The sequence below is a fragment of the Ipomoea triloba genome, chromosome 5 (assembly GCF_003576645.1).
Source record: "Ipomoea triloba cultivar NCNSP0323 chromosome 5, ASM357664v1".
NCBI classification, from domain to species: Eukaryota; Viridiplantae; Streptophyta; class Magnoliopsida; order Solanales; family Convolvulaceae; genus Ipomoea; species Ipomoea triloba.
The window spans coordinates 21062765-21086995 of NC_044920.1; the positions used below are offsets into that span (position 1 = coordinate 21062765).

Here is a 24231-nt window from a genome sequence, read left to right on the forward strand (position 1 = left end):
GATTTGATAATATTTTTTTGAATACTACTAACTCTATTACAGTGCAGTATCTGTTTCATAACTACTTTCTCAACCTATTGATTGCCTCCACTAAGGCTCGAACCCACCACCTCCCGTATAAAGAGAAGTGTTTGATGCCACTGGACCACAAGGTCCTTGGCCCGATTTGATAATATTAGGAACCAAAACTACTCGGTCTAGTTTGGAATTATTCGGTTCCGATTTCAAAATGAGAAAAAAATAAAAAAAAATTGACCCTCTTCTTGGTCAAAAAGAAATTGGAAATAAAAACTCGATTTCTCTCTTCTCCCTTGTGCAAGTTTGTCGCCAACGATTCTAATCTCTGCTAGGCTTCACTTTTCTCCTGGAAACTCTACAATAAATTGGTAATTTCTTTTCTATTTTGATGTTTTTTCTATCTTTTGCGGTTGTTTGCACTATTGTGAACACTTACAAGTGAGCAGTCAATGCATTTTTTCCCCTTCACTGCTTTTGGGAACACTTCCGGGCGGATACAATACCGTATGGGTTAGATTGACAAAGACAACATCCGAACTAGTTTAAGACAAGCATTGAGGATACTGGTGGCAAATACCACAAACAATCGCAAAAGAGAGAAAACACTAAAATTAAATAAAGAAGCTATAGTTGAGAGTCAAATTCTTATTTTTTGATTTTTTTTTGGGTCAAATGCTTAGTAGGAAAATAATAATAATAAAAATAAAAAATAAAAAATCTACGTGGCATCCCAATAGGATCCCAATCAGCAAAGACTTGTTAGTAACTCGTTAAAAAGGCTAATTGCTCTTTTTTTTTTACAGGTTCATGGATAAATTTGGAGCTTATTGGAGTTTAATGGCTTAATTGCTATTCCTTAAATAGTTCAATGGCCTATTTGTACCTTTTTCCAAACAAGTACTTTAGTGCTTGCTATCAAACAACTACTTTAGTGCTTTTTCATTTGTAAAATTTGTATTATTCTTTTAAATATTTCATCAAACACGTACAAAGCATGATACCTTAAAACATCATGAAATTATCAAATTACTATATATGTTGGTTTTATGGGTTGGTCCATCATAAACTCATAAATTGTATAAAATATATTGTGAGAAATAATTTCACAACCATTGCTAGTTTGCTACCAAAGGAGAAGCCAATGCCTTTTAAAAAAATACAAAAAAAAAAAGAAAAAAAAAAAGAAAAAAAGAAAGAAGAAGAGAGTAAGAGAATACCCTCAACTTTGATTGTTATTGAAATTTTGATAAGATAGTAGGCAATTTAATTTTGATAAAATTAAGTGCAAGTTCAAAATTATTTTTATTTTTTTAGTTTAACTTTAAAGTTTAAATATTTGATATATAAGAATTTTTTAAAAAAGAAATTTTAGAATGAAAAAATTCAAAAAAAAATTTAAAAAATTTAATTGTTGAATTTGGACTATTTCAAAAATAGANTCTTTTTTTTTTTTTTTTTTTTTTGAGAGTAAAGTCAGTCTTTTTTAATCATTATATTGTACAAACGGAGAAGGAAGTAAACTTTTTTCGTTGCTATAGATATAAGTAAATTATTTTTGGTACAGTAATGACCTGGTCATGTGCGGCCAGGGCTTATACACATGGCCCTTAAAGGTAAATTATTGTGTGCTTCACGAACGTCGTCATTTTGATTTTAAAAAAAATTCATGTTCGGTGCACGTGCGCGTTAGCCTCTAATGACATTCAGAACCAAGTACGGTAAAAATTGAACCGGAATCAGAATCCAGAAGGGTTGATTCCGATTTGATAATATTTTTTTGAATACTACTAACTCTATTACAGTGCAGTATCTGTTTCATAACTACTTTCTCAACCTATTGATTGCCTCCACTAAGGCTCGAACCCACCACCTCCCGTATAAAGAGAAGTGTTTGATGCCACTGGACCACAAGGTCCTTGGCCCGATTTGATAATATTAGGAACCAAAACTACTCGGTCTAGTTTGGAATTATTCGGTTCCGATTTCAAAATGAGAAAAAAATAAAAAAAAATTGACCCTCTTCTTGGTCAAAAAGAAATTGGAAATAAAAACTCGATTTCTCTCTTCTCCCTTGTGCAAGTTTGTCGCCAACGATTCTAATCTCTGCTAGGCTTCACTTTTCTCCTGGAAACTCTACAATAAATTGGTAATTTCTTTTCTATTTTGATGTTTTTTCTATCTTTTGCGGTTGTTTGCACTATTGTGAACACTTACAAGTGAGCAGTCAATGCATTTTTTCCCCTTCACTGCTTTTGGGAACACTTCCGGGCGGATACAATACCGTATGGGTTAGATTGACAAAGACAACATCCGAACTAGTTTAAGACAAGCATTGAGGATACTGGTGGCAAATACCACAAACAATCGCAAAAGAGAGAAAACACTAAAATTAAATAAAGAAGCTATAGTTGAGAGTCAAATTCTTATTTTTTGATTTTTTTTTGGGTCAAATGCTTAGTAGGAAAATAATAATAATAAAAATAAAAAATAAAAAATCTACGTGGCATCCCAATAGGATCCCAATCAGCAAAGACTTGTTAGTAACTCGTTAAAAAGGCTAATTGCTCTTTTTTTTTTACAGGTTCATGGATAAATTTGGAGCTTATTGGAGTTTAATGGCTTAATTGCTATTCCTTAAATAGTTCAATGGCCTATTTGTACCTTTTTCCAAACAAGTACTTTAGTGCTTGCTATCAAACAACTACTTTAGTGCTTTTTCATTTGTAAAATTTGTATTATTCTTTTAAATATTTCATCAAACACGTACAAAGCATGATACCTTAAAACATCATGAAATTATCAAATTACTATATATGTTGGTTTTATGGGTTGGTCCATCATAAACTCATAAATTGTATAAAATATATTGTGAGAAATAATTTCACAACCATTGCTAGTTTGCTACCAAAGGAGAAGCCAATGCCTTTTAAAAAAATACAAAAAAAAAAAGAAAAAAAAAAAGAAAAAAAGAAAGAAGAAGAGAGTAAGAGAATACCCTCAACTTTGATTGTTATTGAAATTTTGATAAGATAGTAGGCAATTTAATTTTGATAAAATTAAGTGCAAGTTCAAAATTATTTTTATTTTTTTAGTTTAACTTTAAAGTTTAAATATTTGATATATAAGAATTTTTTAAAAAAGAAATTTTAGAATGAAAAAATTCAAAAAAAAATTTAAAAAATTTAATTGTTGAATTTGGACTATTTCAAAAATAGAAAACATAATTTAAAAAATTCTAGTTTGAATTAACGGTTTAAACCGGAATTGCCTATTTGTCATTTTTCAGAACCGTAAACTGTAAGTCTGTAAGTTCAGAATTAGAACCGAAAAGTGGTCACGTCTAACTAGGAGAGAAATGTACATTAATAATTCAAATACTTTGTCAACTATTAACATACAATTTTTGAAGGACAAAGTGTTATTTTTCCATCAGCATGCACACGAATTTCATTGTATAGGTACTTGAAGAACTAACAATCAAAATAATTAATCCGGGGGTGAAGTTGAGTGAAAGAAACTCATTCATTCGACAGTGAAACTCTGGGTACACCAAAAATTAAAAAAAAAAACAATCAAAATAATTATTATTTTTCATGTTTAGCTTAATTTTTTTGACCATGTACCTTACATACTAAAATATATACTATCCGATATTTGTATATTTTTGGATTGAGCCTATAGTTATTAAATAATATTAAATTTAAAATAAGTATTAAAGCAATTATATTTGTGGGTTTTCCATGAATTTTTGCAGAGAAAAAAAAATTAACAATAGGTTTTTGAACAAATGGGAAGATAAATGTTTTTTTAAAAAAAAAAGGTTTTTAATCCTTAAATTTGAGTTTTTTTTTTTTTTGAGCCATATGCTTGGACAATCTTATGAAGATTGTACGTTTTGAGCACCCATGTGCCCAGCATGGCGCGCGTACTGCACGCACCATTCTGGTTGTGTGTGCAAACCTTCTTTTCTACTTAAAAAAAAAAAAAACTTTTGTCAGATTAGTTTTTGTTTTTCTTCCCTTTTTCTCTATCTCATCTATCCTAGTTCGTATGACAAAAATTCAAAAAAAAAAAAAAATCGGGTTGCTCTTAGAGCAAGCTCATTAGGCATAAATTTTGAGAAATTTTTGTCAAATTACAAGGAAAGAGGAGAGGGAACAAAAGCAAAAAAAAATAATAATAATAAAAAAAAAAAATTGTCACCGAAAAAAAAAAAAAAAAGCTTTTACGCATTGCATGCGCTCTCTAGGCGCACGTCTTATGCTAAACGCACGTTAATGAGAGTGCCTTTTTCTTTTCTCTCCACGTGGGCCTACACAAATTGATCCTCCTACAAAACCTTTTATTTTCTCTCCACTCTTTCTTTCTTCCACATCACATTTGACCAACAAAAAACCTCCTAAAATCTACTATTGGGGATGCTCTTAGTACAAAAAATGTAAAATTTAATAAAGAGCAACACGAAAACAACTTCCTCGAAGCTATCGCTAACTTGTCTTTCCTCATCTCCTCAATAGTGGCGTATTTCCCTTCGGCACTTCCAAAAAATTTTAAAAATAAATTTAAAAGAATTAGTAATATATCAGTCATTAATATAATTAAAAATTTTAAAAATAAATTTAAAACGAAAATTTTACGATCAAATGTAAAAAAAATGAAAATTAAAAGAATAACATAAAATATCCTCAATAGAAAAAAAAAACAAAGAAAAATCCTGAAAATGTATTTAGAATATAAAATAAAAATAAAAATAAAAAATTTAAAAATTTAAACCTCAACTGACCGTTGAAGAATTTATTTATTTATTATTATTTTATAATACTGTAAACAGTGATGGTGGGGAACCCCCACCATCACTGCTAACTCCATTGTTTCTGTTACTCCGGAGAAACATTCTCAAGAATTTTGATTTACTGACACCAACATTTTCCATTTTATAAATCAAAATTTTGTCTTTCTCTCGTTTGAATTCTGTTTCAGAAAGTAGATTCAAGGGATCATGGCTGCTTTCTCCCTCTTCCTCTTCCTCCTTCTTCTAAGCGTTCAAATCCATTTTGCACAGGCCCAGAAATCTCCGGCCGACGATTGTAACGGCATCTTCTTGCAGTACGTGTACAGTTCAGGGTCCATTCTTAAGCCCACTGTGAAGAAGACCCACCAGCCCTACCGATTCGAGTCCGCCCTTAGTATCGTCAACAATGGCGTCGACGAGCTCAAGTCCTGGCGGGTCTTTGTCGGATTCCAGCACGATGAGTTCCTCGTCTCCGCCTCCAACTCCGTGCTCGACGACGGCACGTCTCTCCCGGCGGCGGTGGGCAATGGAACTGTTTTTGCGGGGTTCCCTAGCTCGGATCTGAAGACGGCGATCGAGACCGCCGGTGATTCGACCCAGACGAGTGCTCGGGTCGAGTTGGTCGGGACCCAGTTCGGCGTCGGGTTAGGAAACGCTCCCATGCCCTCCGACATTTCGCTCGTCAATGACGGCTTCATTTGTCCTAAACCCTCTATGCAAGGTTTAGATTAATTTAATTATTTTTCAGAAACTAAAACCAATTACCAATTTTTTTGTTTTAAATCTTTGAAACTTGCTGATTATGATGTTGATTTATTTAATTATTTTGAATGTCATATACTCATATACTTCTGTCTATTGTTGTCTTAACTTATGCAAAATGAAGCTTATAAAAGGATTATTTTGATGGAGTTATGGCAAGTGATCCATTGATATACACAGCTTTTTAAATTCATTTTGTCAAATACATATTTTGGAAGCTGTATTATGGGTGTTCCTATGCTTTAAAGTGTGTTTTTAGCCGGCGGGGTTTAGTTCAATGGTTCAAGCGTCACCCTAAAAGTCTTGCTCCAACGCTAAAATGGGATTCGTGGGAGTTCGATATTGCTTAGAGGTGAAGAAGACTCTTTCTGCATAGAGTGTAGGATGGAAGTTCGTGGGGGTTCGATATTGCTCAGAGGTGATGAAGATTCTTTGTGCACAGAGTGTACAGACCGAGGTGAAAACTAAGGACTAATTAGGCAACTCGCCCTCCAACGCTCTTCAACAAGGTTCTGGGGGCTCAGGATTAGTTTAACATAAGTTAGGAAACCTAATGTATAAAAAAAAGTGTGTTTTATCCTCTATTTTTGTTGTTGCTAAATATACTGCATGCCTTTTTGATTTGTGTTATTATGGGTATAAGGTTTAAATGACTATGGACTGAATTCATTTTTATGCATCCATCTTTCATTCAGGAAACAGTACAATGATAGTGTGCTGTACAAAAGACCAGAAATTCAAGGCTAATCTGACCAAAGATGAGGAATTTCTACCTCGTAAAGATGGTGATCTAACAATTATGTACGATATCACAAGATCATATGATTCGAATTACTGGGCGCAGGTGACCATTGCAAACCATAATCCACTTGGCCGTCTTGACAATTGGGAACTTAGCTGGGATTGGATGAGGGATGAGTTCATATATAACCTGCAAGGGGCTTATCCATCTGTAGTTGATTCATCCGAATGCCTCTTTGGCAGGCAGGGCGAGTTTTACAAGGACCTCGACTTCTCAAACGTGTTGAACTGTGAAAGGAGGCCAACTGTTATTGACCTGCCACTGGAGAAGGCGAACGATACAGCTCTGGGGAAGGTTCCTTTTTGTTGCAGGAATGGCACGATCTTGCCACCCGCGATGGATCCCAGCAAGTCTGTGTCTGCATTCGTGATGAATGTGTTTAAGATGCTTCCTGATCTCAACCGCTCCTTGTTCACCCCACCCCAGAATTGGAAGATCAGCGGGCGCCTCAATCCAGATTATAAATGTGGACCCCCGGTTCGTGTAAGTCCCAGTGAATTCCCGGATCCTAGTGGACTGCTGCCAAATAAAGCAGTGTTTGCTAGCTGGCAAGTGGTGTGCAGCATTATTACCCAACCGAAGAGAGCGAGCCCGAGATGCTGTGTCTCGTTTTCTGCTTACTACAACGACTCTGTCATCCCTTGCTCGACCTGTGCCTGTGGCTGCCCTGCCAATACAGCCAAGACTTGTAGTGCCAAAGCGCCCGGGCTTCTCCTTCCAGCCCAGTCTCTGTTGGTTCCTTTCGAGAATAGAACCAAATTGGCCTTAGCGTGGGCCGGGATTAACCATTTCCCTGTGCCAAACCCTTTACCTTGTGCAGATAACTGTGGTGTTACTATCAACTGGCATTTGCTCACAGACTACCGAGGCGGATGGTCTGCAAGGATCACGCTGTTCAACTGGGAGAATTCTGCATTTGCTGATTGGTTTGCTGCAGTTGAACTGGATAAAGCTGCTCCTGGTTTCGAGAAAGTCTATTCATTCAATGGGAGCACACTAAGTGGCGTCGAGAACACAATATTCATGCAGGGCCTTCCTGGATTGAACTATTTGGTAGGAGAGACAGACGGGGCGAATCCTCAGAAGGATCCCAGAGTACCAGGTAAACAGCAGTCAGTGATTTCATTCACAAAGAAGAACACCCCGGGTATCAACATCGCTGCTGGTGATGGTTTCCCGACCAAGGTATACTTTAACGGAGAAGAGTGTTTGCTACCAAAAATTCTTCCGAAAAGCAATTCGTTTAGAGTAAGCTCATCCATACTCACTTCCACCATCCTAGCTCTCCTGGTCTTATTCATGTTGTTAAGACTATAAACACCATTCTTTAGACTATTGATCCAACCATCCCAAATTGTTAGTATAGCCTGATTGATGTCTTCAAGATATATTCCCAGAAGACAAAATCATTGTATGTAATTTTTGTGCTAAGGATTTTGCCACTCAGTTCTCTAAGTCCAACATTTGTGTATATACATACATATATTATGCTAAACTCATTGACATTTAATAACTGCATTTATTTCAATTCTTCAGTCTCTCCTTTTTTTTTCTTTTTTTTTTCTTCTTCTTTAAAGCACTAATTATGATTCCAACATTTTGTAAACCAAATCGTTTATGAGATGATTTGGTTCCATATTTAATTTGTTGGGGGATTCCATGAAGCTGGCAAGTAGTAACCCTCTTGTATCAGTGTATGTGTAGTGGGAAAAGAATGACTAAACATGTATGATACATTGATACATACTATTGTCAGTTTCCAATTCCCAATAGAAAATGATATATGTACTCCCACATAGTATAACTCTTGTCACATGTATAATTTTATTAGGTAAAGAAAAGTGAATAAATAAAAATAGTGACTCGCTTTGTTGTTTAAATCAATCAAATGATGACACATCAACATGGAGTAGAAAATGAGAGTAGATGTAATATTACTCCTGAACACCAGTGATCAATATTGTCTTTCCACTCAATGCTTCCTTTTGCCAACTACATGTTGTCATATGTTCTTCAACGCTTCAATGCGAATTAGTTATATCAGATAAGTCATATGCACCATGTGTAACACCACAACATAAAACATTCACCATTGTAGTAGAAAGATCATCGTCATCCTCTTTTGATTACGATTGACGATTGGTGTGGGGTGCGGGTGCGAATGGAGATGAGTGTGGGGGTGGGGCTGAATTCTAACACCCTCTTTGAATTCTAAAAACCTCTCCAATTTTTTTTGAAAAATGTCTAAATCACGCACAATCAAAACTGCTTCATATATCATATGATCTCCGTCGTTTTCCACTCTTCCACGCTTCCTGATTGTTCAATATCCCTATCCTTTCACTCATGCTTCCTTTTGCCAACTACATGTTGCCATATGTTCTTCAAGGCTTCAATGTCGTTTGTCATCCCGCATCAAGAAACACAATTGGTTCCTTAAGTGTGCCATCAGCATACCCCAATAGACCAAGGCCAATGAGAGTCAAGTAGAATGACGAGGCTAATGGGTTGGTGATAACATATATGGTTTCTATTTGGCTTTGTGTATTACTGGTATATTGTTATTACTGAATACTCGGGAGCTAAAAGTCTTGGCTTTTCCTAAATATATATGAGAGTATTGTTAAGAATTAATATTTGTATTAATATTAGTCTATTGATTTAGTCTAGTTTGTCATATATTTGTAGTTGGCTTCTCTTTTATTTATACTCACAATTATACATTTCTCTCATTCTCATATGGTATGAGAGCCAATTAAATTATATGAGATTTTGTTTTCCTAATCCTATGAAAATTACATTATGCCTTACTACCGTGAGTTTTTCCAGTTCGGTAACAACAAATCCATTTGACTCTCATTGGCCTTGGTCTATTAGGGTACGCTGATGGCACGCTTAAGGAACCAATTGTGTTTCTTGATGCGGGACGAGAAACGACATTGAAGCCTTGAAGAACATATGGCAACATGTAGTTGACAAAAGGAAGCATGAGTGAAAGGACAAGGATATTGAGCAATCAAGAAGCGTGGAAGACGAATCAGAAAGCGTGGATGACGGAGATCATATGATATATGAAGCAGTTCTGATTGTGCGTGATTTAGACATTTTTCAAAGAAATTGGAGAGGTTTTTAGGATGTAGAGAGGGTGTGAGAATCCAAAAAGTTGTGGTTTTATGATTTAGAGCTAGTGTACTATTTATAGAGTTATAATGCAATTGTCTTCAAGATTTGAAAAAGATATCGTATATATTGGAATGTGTGTTGAAAAGATATGCATACCAATTGATGGCTAAGATGGTTGTGATATAATCCAACGGTTGAAAGCACTTGTCTTCAAAATTTAGAAAAGATTTAATATCAAATGTTTGAATGTGTGTTTGAAAGATATACATACCAATTGATGGCTAAGATGATTGTGATCTAATTTAATGGTTGAAAGTTAAGCTCTTGTATTTAAGATTTGAAAAAGATATCGTATATATTGGAATTTGTGTTGAAAAGATATGCATACCGATTGATGTCAATGATTTAATATCAAATGTTTGAATGTGTGTTTGAAAGATATACATACCAATTGATGGCTAAGATGATTGTGATCTGATTTAATGGTTGAACGTTAAGCACTTGTATTTAAGATTTGAAAAAGATATAGTATATATTGGAATGTGTGTTGAAAAGATATGCATACCAATTGATGGCTAAGATGGTTGTGATATAATCCAACGGTTGAAAACACTTGTCTTCAAAATTTAGAAATGATTTAATATCAAATGTTTGAATGTGTGTTTGAAAGATATATACATACCAATTGATGGCTAAGATGATTGTGATCTAATTTAATAGTTGAAAGTTAAGCACTTATGTAAAGCTGTCGAAACGGGCGGGCCCGCCAAAGCCTGCCATATGGTGGGAGCGGGCTAAAAAGCCCGCCAAAATACAGGCCTAATATTGGTCGGCCCGCCCCGCCTCGCCTGAAGCCCGCGAGCCTTGGCAGGGGCCCGCTAAATTTAAAAATTTTTAAATTTAAATAAAAATTAATATAAAAAGGTTATAAGAGTATACTAAAATAACTTGGATAGTTTAAATATATAATAATGCATTTTTAAATTTTTAAATAAAAAGGTAATAATGCATTTTTAATTGTAGATACTCTTTAACACCTAATTCATGGTTCAGAAGCTAAGGAACATCCATCATCAATCAATGGGTATAGTGACAGGCAATTTGTGATAAGGATTCATAAATCAAAAGAGGATCAGTTAAGGATAAGTATAGTGACAGGCAATTTGGCTGTCAAATTAAAAGAGGATCAGATAAGGATTCAAGACTGCATCTTCCCAGTTCCCACTAACGATAAAAAACACTCAAAACACTGCAATATAATGATTTGTTATTATATTTGAGTTAATTCAAGCAGAAATTTCTTGTTTTTGTGTTAATTTTAAATTTAGTGCAGACTATTTTTTATCATTTAACGCTCTAAATTATTATATGGGAAAATGACACTTTTTCCCCCTGTGTTATTAAAGTGGTTATTTTTCCCCCTGAAATGTTAAATTGGCATTTTTACCCTTAAAAGTAATTATTTCATTTATTTTTCTTTTCCAACAAATTATTATTTATATGTATGGATGATCACGATTCGGTTCGAACCTAACCAAACACTGTAGCAATCATATCGAAATAGTATGGACGGTTCTAGTTACGATTCAGAACCGAAAAAAATAAAATTAAATAATTGTTGAACCGTGAACTGGAATTGAACCACAGTCATATATAGTGAAAATGATCAAACACTTATTTTGATAAATCGGTACGGTTCGATTCCAATTTCGATTTTGAACCGCCAATCAAAACTTATTTATTTATTTATTTATTAAGTTTATTTCTTATTTAAAAATAGTCTAAATTCAACAATTATTTTGTTTTATTTTTTCGGTTATGAATCGTAACCGTCCATACTATTTAAGTTCAATTGCTACAGTGTTAGATTAGGTTCGTATCGAACCGTGATCTTCCATACATATTAGTAATACTTGGTTGGAGAATAAAAATAAATGAAATAATTATTTAAGGGTAAAAATGTCAATTTAACATTACAGGGGGAAAAACTATCACTTTTAAAATAACTGAGGGGGGAAAACTGCCACTTTAATAACACAGGGGGGAAAAGTGCTATATGCACATAACACAGGGGGAAAAAGTGCCATTTTCCCTTATTATATTTTAGACACTTTTGATCAGTCAGATGACTTTTCCGGTAAAGCTTTATTTTAGCAATGTACCAACAAATACAAACATTGGATATTAAATCAGTCGCGTAAAATTAATCAAAATAAATATGACATTACAATGTTAGTTCTCAAATAAATTAAATTAACTCCCATAACATGTAAATTAATCAGAATAAATCTGATAGTACAAAATTAATTCTCAAATAAATTAAATTAATTATAATTAATTTGAATAGTAAAACTCACCATTTTCTGCTCTCCAACTCTCGAAGGCAGCTCTTTTTTATCACTCAATTGACAAAAAGAATTTAAAAATTGACAAAAGGTCATGGTACACGAGAGGGTGTAGGTCTTACATAATTCAAACTTCTTAAAATGCTGAGTTATATTTTTTTTTGAAAACCAACCAATAAACGTTGTATTAAATCATGGAAGCAATAGAGCTGGGCGGGACAGAGTCCCAAAACAACGAACCAGCCTGAGTATAAGCTGTGGCTGCTAAAGTATGGGCTGCCTGATTAGCAGTTCTAGGAATCAAACTAACTGAACAATAAGTAAAAGTAGACATAATAGTTCTAGCAGCATCAATAGAAAAACCAACATATGAAAAAAGAGTGGTATTCTGTGTCGTTAATAAACGACGTAAGCTAGAGCAGTCGGTGTAGAGATCAACGGAATTAATCCCCCGATTTCGTAGCCGAGAAAGAACCTCCGTGCATGCCATAGATTCAGCCATGAGTGGTGAGAAGCAATCCGCCAAGGGCGCACTGAATGCCGCGAGGAAAGTACCGCCTGCCGAAGTGAGCACCGCCCCTACTGTCGACTTCTTCGTGGCAGCTTGAAATCCCGCATCAAAGTAACACTTCAGTGGGTGTACTCCAACGTGAGATGTGAGAGCTGCTGGGACGTCTGGAATTGAAGCTACAGAATTCTGATGCTGCAGTGGATGCACCTGGCGCCATGCGGTCACAGCTGCTCGTGCCATCTACCAGGTCTGTTTCGGTCGCGACAACGAACCTTCCCAAACAGCCATATTTCGAGCCTTCCAAACGTAATAGAGAACTGCCAAGGCCACAAGGATTTCGTCTTCAGTAAGCACAGTCAAAGCATTATTAAACCATATTCCAAAGTCATCCCCAATCACACTAGCAATGTGTAAATTAGACTCATGCCAAACTAATCTTGAGAAATCACATAAAATTAATGCATGCATGATATTCTCATGCACAACCCCACACATTGGGCATTGTGGATCAACATCCACCCTTTTTATAATCAAATTGGTGGTGGTTGGAAGGATATTGGTAAGGGCTCTCCAAACAAAAGTTTTCCATTTTGCAGGGGATTTAATTTTCCAGAGATGTAGCCAATTATCAAATGTCCCCGGGGTGGTAACATAAGTGCCAATAATGCGTTTGTACCCATCCTTGACTGTGTAGCAACCTCTCGGGTCTCCATCCCAGAACCAGGAATCCTCATACTCAGAGCTGATCGGAATCATCAAGATGCGTTCCACATCAGTATGGTCAAACAGATCATGTAGGATAGGGAGATCCCATGTACCAGAAATAGGGTCAATCAGGCCAGAAACCAAAGCCCCTTGGTGCTGCTGGGGCATTGCTGTCTGAACCATTGGACTGGGGTCATCAGGTAACCAGGGGTGCCCCCCAGATTAGTGTAGAATTTCCATTCCCAATTCTCCTCCTGACCCCTGTGCATACCAACTCGTGGGAAGCCATAATGCTACGCCAACAGAAACTTGGACAGTTCCCCACTGTAGCATCAATGAAGGAAGATTTAGGGTAATACCTGGCCTTGTAAATTCTTGCTACAAGAGATGTGGGTTGAGTGAGGAAACGCCATGCCTGCTTCCCCAACATTGCGAGGTTGAAAGCCCTTAAATCCTTGAAACCTAACCCTCCATATTTCTTAGGCACACACAATCGATCCCAAGCCTTCCAATGAATACCTTTGTCCCTTCCGGAACTCCACCAATATCTATTCATGACCCTCTGAACGGACAGACACACCGACTTAGGAAGCAAGAATACACTCATCGAAAAGGTAGGCATTAATTGTGCCTCACTTTTCAGAAGGATCTCCTTACCCGCCTGAGACAAGAGCTTCTTATTCCAAGAGCCAATTCTGGATCTGATTTTATCCTCAACATAAGAGAAAACAACTTTTTTCTCCCGGCCTATGAACGATGGTAAGCCCAAATATTTTCCAAAATTGGGTGCTTGCACAACTCCTAAAACCGAAGCCACCATCTCCCTATCAGCTACAGATGTATTTCTGCTAAAACACACACTGGATTTGTGAAAATTGACCGCCTGCCCTGACATGCTTTCGTAATCAATTAGGCACTGTTTTACAGCGGATGCCTCCTGAGCTGTTGCCTTAAAGAACAACAAGCTATCATCTGCAAAAAACAAATGTGAGATCGGTGGTGCACCCCTGGCCACCCTGCACCCGTGAAACGAACCGTGAGTCTCAGCCCTTTGTAGCAACAGAGAAAGGCCCTCTGCACAGATGATAAACAGATACGGAGATAAGGGATCACCCTGACGAATGCCACGGGTTGGAATAACTTGACCAATGTTCTCCCCATTGACCAGGAAATTATACGAGACCGTGGTTACACATAGCATAATAAGGTTCACCCATTCAACCGCAAAACCCAAAGCCAGCAGCATTTTCCGAAGATAAGACCACTACATCCGATCGTATGCCTTGGCCATATCCAGCTTGAGGGCCCCCCACCCAACCATACCACAATGTTTCCTATTCAGAAAATGACCGATCTCAGCTGCGATTAGGATATTATCTGTAATTAGTCGGCCAGGGACGAAAGCACTCTACGAGTCAGAGATTATCCCCCCCAAGAGCGGCTTCATACGATTTGCAATCATCTTAGCCATGACCTTGTAAACCACATTGCACAAGGCAATTGGCCGAAGATTAGCCACCACCTCCGGGGAAATCTTCTTTGGGATGGGCACAACATTGGTATCATTCAGACTATCCGGAAAGGACCCTCATTAAGACATTTGATCACAAAGGCTATAACATCCACTCAAACCACATCCCAGAAATGCTGAAAGAACCCCGGATTCATGCCATCAGGCCCTGGGGCTTTATCAGGGAACATAGAGAACAACGCAGCCTTCACCTCCTCAGGCTCAAACGGCCTTAGCAGAAGATCATTCTGCTCTTGGGTGACCCGAGGCACAATAGAGGCAGTAAAAGAGTCCACAGAAGAAGCAGTGATATTCGAAGCAAAAATATCATTAAAATAATCCAATACCACATGGTTCAAAGCATCCCCCTCAACCCACACATCAGAATCATTTTTTAATTTAGAGAGTATTTTTCTTCTTGCGAGCAGAGGCATACCTGTGGAAAAACTTTGTGTTGGCATCAGCATCTCGCAACCAATGTTGTTTTGCCCTTTGCTTCCAGAAAACATCTTCTTGTGCCTCCAATCTACTCAACTCACCCTCGATCCGATGGTAATCTGCAAGAGAGACGGGGTCCAGCCGGCCCCGCAGTCGCAACTGTTCATTGCGCAAATTTTTGATCTTACCACCGAACTCATGAAAATGGTCACCACCCCAGCGGTTGAGTCTCTCCCCACAATATTGCAAACACCCGAGAACACCTCCATCCCTGCCTTCATGCCAAGCATTCTCCACCTGTGCTCTACAGCCCTCATCCAATAGCCAAGCCATCTCAAATCTGAATGGTCTTTGCACACTACCATACCTTAACCGATCCTCCTTAACCCCCAAAAAGAGGGCCGAATGATCAGATGACCGAGTAAGGATGTTAGTGACAGAAGCAGCTGGAAGCAAACTGCATCAATCAGCCCTTGCAAGCACCTTGTCTAGCCTCTCCTCCATCCAATCCACCGTATCCCTCCCTCTCTCCCAGGTGAACCGGTAGCCCCTCATAGGCAACTGGACCAAACCACAATCCTCAATAGTATCCCCAAAACCGTGAAGGAGACTATCAGGATGGGGGTTGCCCCCTCGCTTCTCGTGGTGATACAAGAGATCATTAAAATCCACTATGAGCACCCAAGGAAGAGAAGACTTGTCAGCTAAAGACCGTAAAAGATCCCACGAAGCAGCCCTCCGACTCCGCTCCGGAAACCCATAGAAGCCAGTCATCCTCCAAACTTCTATTCCAACCATACACACCTCCACACCCACATGATTCTTTGAGAAACTCAAGAGCCTAGCTGTATTATTCTTCCTCCAAAACAAAGCCAGGCCACCACTCAACCCAATACTATCAACATAAAATAAACCTTCAAAACCAAGCTTAACACGGAGTCGCTTTGCGTGAGTTCGTCCAACCTTGGTCTCCATGAGAAACACAAATTCGGGCTTCTTACGAGACACCAGGTCTACCACTTCTCGAACTGTCCGTGGATTACCCAATCCACGGCAGTTCCAACTCAACGTACTCATGATGACGGGCGGGTCTGGGAACCAGAACCCGCCACATGCAAGTTTTTTGAGACCTCAAACATGGTAACATCACCACCACAACACCTACCGCAGCCTCCCGTCTCTCAATTGGGATTATAGCACCAGCATGGTCACCGCCCTCACCTTCCGCCTCCTTTGCTGGACGCAGTGAACCGCCAACGGGGATCAACCAGCTCTCGCCAACGGCCCTCGGTCCACGGATGCCACCAGCTCGCAAGTCCGCACTATACGGGTATTGCTCTACTGGAATCACAGCTTCTCTTGCTCCCAGGCAGAACTTATATGAGTGTCCCAAAAGGCCGCAATAAAAACAGAAATTGTGCAATCGTTCATACTTGAACGAGACCCAACAACATGTTTTGTCTCGCTTCAGAAGTTTCATGCGACGTTTAATAGGCTTGCTGACAGAGATTGCGACCCGAATACGATAGAAATTGAGCCAAGGCGCCCCCGTAAATCGCTCATCTCCCTTGACATAGCGTCCGAGGAAATTCCCGATTTGCTCCAAAACAGCCGCAGACGTATACCCAAGCGGGAGATCGTGGAGTTGAACCCACATCTCCACCGAATCCAAAACAACCTCAATAGGCAGTACACCATCAGTGACTTGCTTACAGAGCAGCGTGGAGTTCTCGAAGGACCAGGGACCCTCGTCAAGGACGTACTGCATGTCCGAAACATGGTAGAACACGAACAAGAATAGGTTGGGGTGTAACTCCGTAACCTGAACCCCTCGCACCGGCTTCCAAACGGAGGCCATAACCTGCCTCATGAATTCCAGCTTCACCAGTTTCTCCGTCAGGAATCGGCCTACCAAAGTCCACGTCGACTGTACAGCCTCCGCAGCCCCTTCATCATCCAACCCTACCGGCTCAAACGCAGTCGCCTCATCTTCAAGAACCAGATCAGCCCAGCGGGCTGTAAGCCCTGCAACCCCCTCGTTGGACGTCGACATCGCCATGCAATTACGTAGCAAGAAGACAGACCTCGCTTTGGACCACTCGACTCAGCAACAGATCAAGGAAACGCCGGTAGCCATCGGGAAGAAAGACGACGAAAAGCAGAAAACCCTAGGAAGAAGGCGGAACCCTAGACTTGCTAGAGAGAAAAAAAAAACCCCATGAAATTAATTACTATAGATGCACCACTGCTGAGTTATATTTATATTTGTGTAAATTCACTTACCATTTCAACGTGGAATAAAAGTTACTTAAAAAACTTTCCAACTCTATTTTTTCCTATTCAAATGGTCGAATCAAATTTTTTTTCACACAATATTCATTTTGAGTGTATAATATATAAAATACGGAGTACAACATCTCAATTAAAAGAATTTGAATCCACTTTGACATGATCCAAATCAAAAGTGAAACTTGCTCGAATTAAAACCTCAAAATGACCACTTAAAATATCAATTTATGCTAATTTTTTCAACCATCCCCACATGAATTAAAATTGATTTCTGTGGCTCTCCTTGAGGGAAAGTCGCATGATCGAACCACGGTGGTGAGGTATTGACTCTTTAGGCTACAACTGATAGAGAAAGTATATTGAACAGATACTACACTGTAATAAAGTCGATAGTACTAAAAAAAAAGCAACACAATAGTGTTCAATAGAGAGTTGTTACCCTTTGAATCCTCCCTTATAAAGATATATTTACTATACTAACTGTCCAGTAGAATGTGATATCTTTGAACCATACTACTGCTTGTGTAAACAAAGATATATCTTATATAGGATTTTCCTAACCTTTGTTTAGCTCTCATGGGTGTGCCCGTTTGGCCATGGAACACCTTGCATGGTTCAATGAAAATCTCTAAAGAGTTGACCCCATACAATACTCCCTTGAAGCGGTCACACTTCTCTCTCATAGAGGGGATTAATTCTTTTCTTGGGTATCCCACATACTCTACTCATGGAGCATCTGGCAACCACCTGTTTCTCCATATATTAATGGATCAGAGTTACCATTACCCACCCTCCACTAGCATCAAGAAATGAATTTCTAGGGTAATACTTGGTATGAAAAAGAGATGACGTACTTTTGATCATCCTCTAGGCTTGCTTGCATAACAAAGCAACATTAAACTTCCTCAATCTACGAAAACACCCCCCCCCGGGTTTAAGGATACATAGTTGATCCCAAGCCTTCCCCCTAATATCTTTTCAACTACCATATTCATCCCCCCACCGGAGTGCGTTCATAGCTCTCTCAGTCTTTTTCACAAGCTCCCTTGGAATTAAAAACACACTCATAGAATAAGAATGGAATGCTTAGATAACACTTTTTAAATAAAAGAACTTCCTTCATTAATTACTTTCAAAAAGAATTTGTGATTCTAACTATGGATTCTGGTTAGGATTCTCCTCTTTATAAAACCAAATATCTCCATTTTATTCCTTCCCACTAGAGATGGTAGGCCCACGTAGTTCCCAGCATTTCCCATCCTTCTTAGTTCTTACCCCTAAGAGACTCCCTACCAACTCCCTCAACTCGCCACTGACATTTGGGTAAAAACTTATGAAAGACATATCAAAGTTTATTAACTACCCTAACATTTATTAACTACCCTAAAGCCCTAACATAATAATTCAAAATCCCTTTTAGCACCTCACTTTGAAAAGTAAACACTTTGTGAAAATGAAGTTGTCGTTAGCAAATAAGAGATGTGTGATGTTTGGAGCCCCTCACGCCACTTGAATACCATGTAACTGACCCCTGGACTGGCTTCCTTGATCATGGCACTAAGGCTTTTTGCTACACTTATAAATAGGTAAGGAGAAAGTGGATCTCCTCGTCTAAGACCTTGTTGGGGGCGAAAAGGGCCTAACAATTCTCAATTGTTCAAGATGTGATACTCAATAGAAGAAACACATTCTATTTTGAGGTCAACCCACCACTCATTAAAATCCATCTTTAGGAGAATAACTTGGAGCATAGGCCATTCGACACGATTATACACCTTACTTATATCTAGCTTCAGTGTTGCATATAGCCATCCCTACCTCGATATTTCCTCTTCAAGAAATGTCGCACCTCAAAAGCCACCATCACATTGTCAGATATGCCCCTTCCAGGGATGAAAGCACTTTGGTTCTCAGTAATGGCATTGTTTAACAAGAGTTTCAATCTGTTCGCCATGACCTTTGCCACGACCTTGTAAGCCACGTCACACAAAGCAATGGGTCTGATTGTAAATCACGTCGCACATAATATATTGTTAACATATTATGTGTCTGTAGTTAACCTATCTGTACTTGAAGTTAATAGTTTATATATCTGTAGTTAACATACTATGCGCCTTCAATTTATTTACACCTTCAATTTATTTACAGGCACATTAACGGTTAATTATAGTTATAGAATATATCAACAAATACATAAATTTTGAACTAGAATTCACAATGCAAGATAAACCCTGATCCATGATATAACAATTGCTACATACGCTATTAGGCCTCTTGAACTAGTTTGGGCCACAACGACCATATGCCACACCAAATATATACTTCATTTATAATTTAATTTGAATATTATTCATATGTCAAATATATTATTTCAATAATTTTATAAGATATAAACTTTTCCATTTAATAAATAATAGATTCATGCATTGATATAATCATATTAAAAGTTGACAAAATTTAGTCTATTGGAAGTGGCACACAAGTTGGACAAATAAAAGAAGCATTGCATGTATAGTAGAAGGTATTATCGGCCGCCTAAGCGATAACTTCTGCCACGAAAAGCTACTCCTCCTTCTCCTCGGCCGCCTCCTTCATTCGAATTTGAATAGGTTGGTGTTTCCGAAGTGGTTGTTGTTTGGTCCCTCGACGACGACGAAGAACTTCTGCTTCCGTTAAGACGGCGGCCCCTTCCTCGGAAAGCTGTTCCGGCTGAGGGATCGCTTCGAAATGGACTGTTCACTTGTAAGCCTTTACCCCAGTATGCTACCAGCTTGTGACTATATATACATACAATGTTAAGAAATTAAAACCACGTACATTGAAATTTTAAGGAATAAGGTTCAAATTAGCCACTGAAGATAACCTGAAAATGCAAATAGGCTACTGAAGGAAAAAAAAGTATAATTAAGTCACTGAACACTCAAAATATATATAATTTAATCTGATAGTAGGTTAACACACATTTGTTCTGGTAATTTGTTAGTTTCAATATATTAAACTGTTGCAAGTTGATGAGTAGTTAAAATAAAATGTATATTATATTATGAAAAGGATACACCCAACGAGGAGTCTTGAAGTAGTTTTTCCCGCTTGCGAGAGGATGAAGGACCGTGAGGAAGTAATATATATGGCCGGCAGCGATTCCCAGCATGTCTGGTTTTAGAGGATTACCCAGGATCATATCTATCCCAAGCATGTACCATGGAAGATAGAATCCCTGCATATATATAACACCTCTTTAACTAATAACTTGTAAACTATACAAATAATTACAACTATTCTTAAACCTAGCTAAAGGACAAGAAAATTGATACAATCATCACTCTCAACTAATTGAGAAAGTCATTTTGTATGTAATCAACTATCAACTAACAACTAATTTACCAAACATCTTTCTACGATCAGCTAATGCTATCAACTAGTCAAACCTACTACTAACTCAATCAGCTAATAACTATTAACCAAACACTCTCGATATTCAGAAGGCAATAAACACTATTATAATATAATGGACATTTAATTCAATGGGAATGAACAAGTAATACCCTTACAATGAACATTCTATAATTATGAGATTTTCAAGTTAATTGCAATTGCAGAATGAGTAAGAATGTCATACCTTAAATTGCACAAGGCCGTATACATTAATACGCTCATTTGGAAATTCTCTGCCCCAAATATATACGATCATGAATACCAAGGATGCCCCCATGAATGGTGACCACAAAAAGGGAAATATGGACATCACCTAAGTGCAATTTAATTTTAATATCAACAAAACGATAACAATTGGTTTAAATATACTAAAAGTTGTTCTATAGTTTGAAAAATTAAATACCAAGTTAGTTTATTTAATTGCTATTGACCCTGTTTGGTAACATAGTTAGCTTATCAGCTAATTAATTTTTCTGACCACAATTAACTGTTTGACTTAATTAAACAAACAATATGATAGGGTGTCTGGTTGGGACAAGGGAATTAGGGGGGGAAATAATTGTAATTCGGTGTGAAAAGAATAAGGTTGTAATAAATTAGGAATTGAAATTACAATGTTTGGTATTCAAGAATAGGAGTACAGGGAATCGAAAGGTAAGAAGTGACAGAATGACTAAAATGCCCTTCTGTTGTAATAATAATAATAATAATAATAATAATAATAATAATAATAATAATAATGATAATAATGATTAAAAAAAGACAAAGGGTATAAGGAGAGGGGCAAAATTGTCTTTACACTAACAAATTTGCCCCCCTCCTCCACCGAATTGCAATTCATGGATGGTATTTCACCGAATTACAATTTCCTCCAACCAAATGGCGTAATTGTTGAATTCATTGAATTACAATTCCTTCACACCTAAATTCATCGCAACCAAACACGTCAATTATATTTTTGTAACAGCTTATTGCTTAAAAAAAGTTAGAATTTCAAAAAGCTGCTCAAAACAGTTTTTTCAATTAACTTTTTGAGAAAATCATTTTGCATGTAATCAGCTATCAGCTAATTTACCAAACATATTTCTACAATTAACTAATGCTATCAACTAATCAACCCACTAACACAACCAGTTAACAACTATTTACCAAGCACCCATTCTTTTGTCAAAATTGAAACTTAATTGTACAAAAATTGGAACTAATTGCATGAAAGTAAGAGTTCATAACTTTATTAATAAAATATTGAAAATTCAAATCCTTAATTGCATGCATTTTCTTACTTGACGTATCGAATTGAATTTTCACTAAAAGTAATAGTCATTTTAGATCATTTAATTTTTTTTTTCAAACTTAATTTAATGTATTATATGTTGCTATTTACTAATTTAAGACCGATATCTTTAGAATAGACTCATTGTAACACATTCCATTAGCATTTAATAAGAGTTTTGGGGAAAGTTTTTGATGAATTTAAATGTCTTAAGTGAGGGGTAGAAATTACCAACAACGCAATTGCTCCAGATAAAAACATCCATACATAGTCGGCTGTCCTCTTGTCAAAAGGCCCCCTCTCCAATTGAACCCCATACCTCAATCTGCTCAATATTTAGGTATGCATTATGAAATAATTAAATGAATATTTGATGTATTGATGGTTAATACCTTAATTATATATGATGGAATTAATTCAAGGGTCAAATTGACTAAATTCAATTAAATGAAAGGAATATAAAGACAAGATATGAGTTTTGAAAGAGGCAAAGTGTCTTATATTGTATTGCTTCTGTAATGGGAGTACAAGTATATAGTAACAAGACAATATGACGCATTTTATACTAAGTTCCCTCCGTAAGTCTTAACCTGGGGTTTGAACTTCCGACTTCCCATTTGAGATGATCACAGTTATGTCGCTCAACCGCCAAGTCTTTGGCATTCAACAATTATGAATACTTCTAAAAATATATAAAAGATTTTTAAGTTTGGCTTACATAATTAGAAGACGAAATGCAAATGTAAACGAAAACGCTCCTATAAAGAAGAAATTTGTCACAAGTCTCCACACCTGCAAAATGATCATTTGAGAATAATTAAGAAACCAAAATTATTTCTTCTTTTTCATTCAATAATATGAAGATAAAATTTTTGTTACCGATGACCATAAATTAGGCCGAAGAACAAAAGGTGGTAAGATTTTTAAAAGTAATGGGGACTAAATATAAAAAATTAATAGCTAGATACTAATTGTGAAAATAGTCAAATAGTCGTGGGATCAAAAGTAGAAAAAATTCGATTATAAAAAAATTAATTAAAATGAAAATAATATGATAATTGATGAATTAAAAGTAACATTAACTCATATATATAGTTAAAAACTTAAAATCCGTGTTCATAGCTTATAATTAAGTTCACATTCTAAAATTATATTATATATACCTGAAACCTTCTGAAAACATCAGAATAAAATAGTGCGATGTTCCATATATTGTAGAGTTCTAGTTGATATGTAGCAGCGGTCATGAAGCAGATGACTGCATAGGTCTTTGCCACAGGTGGCAAAGAATTATAATACCTGAATTGCACAACATATATACTTCAATATATATCATTAAAAAAAAATCAGAATTTATGTTTTTTGCAAAAATATTAATTGATTCTTAATTATATCACACATCTGCTCTGTATTTTTCTCAAAATTTTAATAATTTTTGCATAATTTCATTCATTTTATATTTTTATCATCAGTCACTTTTCCTACAAAATTATAAGTCATAGTTCAATTTTTTACCCAACCCAGTCAAAGTAATTACTGATTCTTCATCTGTACAATATAAAAATTTAAGCAACTAAATTTAGTCTTCCATCAAACTCTCAATCTAACAATGTGATGACTATGCTTATTTAAGTCAAACGCGCTTCTTTAACTATCTGGTTGTCATATCCTACTTAAAATCAATTAGTGATAAGTAGGTGAACATTACCATTTTTAATCGCATCCCTTCATACTAAGAGCCACAACGTTACGTCTCGATCAGCAAGGGCTGAATTCGGCCAACCCGGCCGATGCCCAACACAATGAATTCAATTAAATAAGATGAAAGTTAGGGGATACAAAGAGGAACTTACTCCATAGGTGTAGACATCCTGATGATATGATATTAGCAAGCAGCAGTTCTTCTGATCTTGCTTAGAAAGAGCTGGTAATTGATCATCTACAACCTAAGTTGTGAGTTTCTGCATACTACAAATTGATTTAAATAACTGCTTTGGAAAATCCACACACAAGATAGAGACTAATTTGCTTTTTTTTACCCCCCTTTCATTTTTATTTTGTTTGCGCGTTGGGAGACTTTGAAGTCATCTATCCAAGTCAAGCTGATATGGGGACCCATATGCTTAATTAGTGCCTGAATAAGAAAATTGGCAACCTTCAATATTACCGTCAATTTATTGGCGCCTAGCTTGTGGTTTCAATTGTTATACCGTGAACCATGTCCAACC

The 24231-nt window shown here is 36.9% G+C and overlaps 2 protein-coding genes across 3 annotated transcripts; one reads left to right on the forward strand and one right to left on the reverse strand.

The window, feature by feature from the left end:
- The first annotated feature begins 4911 nt into the window (after window positions 1-4911).
- LOC116019436 (COBRA-like protein 7) lies at window positions 4912-7864 on the forward strand. The gene is made up of 2 exons (XM_031259618.1): window positions 4912-5531; window positions 6268-7864. The coding sequence occupies exons 1-2, from the start codon at window positions 5018-5020 to the stop codon at window positions 7689-7691; spliced, it is 1938 nt and encodes a 645-aa protein (XP_031115478.1). The 5' UTR covers window positions 4912-5017; the 3' UTR covers window positions 7692-7864.
- Window positions 7865-19697: 11833 nt separating this feature from the next.
- Window positions 19698-24021, reverse strand: LOC116019369 (derlin-1-like). Of its 2 annotated transcripts, none has more exons than XM_031259550.1 (7): window positions 23857-24021; window positions 23167-23302; window positions 22722-22795; window positions 22235-22328; window positions 20915-21043; window positions 20352-20512; window positions 19698-20072 (listed from the first exon to the last, which is right to left on the reverse strand). In XM_031259550.1, the coding sequence occupies exons 1-7, from the start codon at window positions 23871-23873 to the stop codon at window positions 19820-19822; spliced, it is 864 nt and encodes a 287-aa protein (XP_031115410.1). In that variant the 5' UTR covers window positions 23874-24021; the 3' UTR covers window positions 19698-19819. The 2 variants fall into 2 exon arrangements, with proteins under 2 accessions (XP_031115410.1, XP_031115411.1); XM_031259551.1 differs by having other exon boundaries at window positions 23712-24016.
- Window positions 24022-24231: the final 210 nt, after the last annotated feature.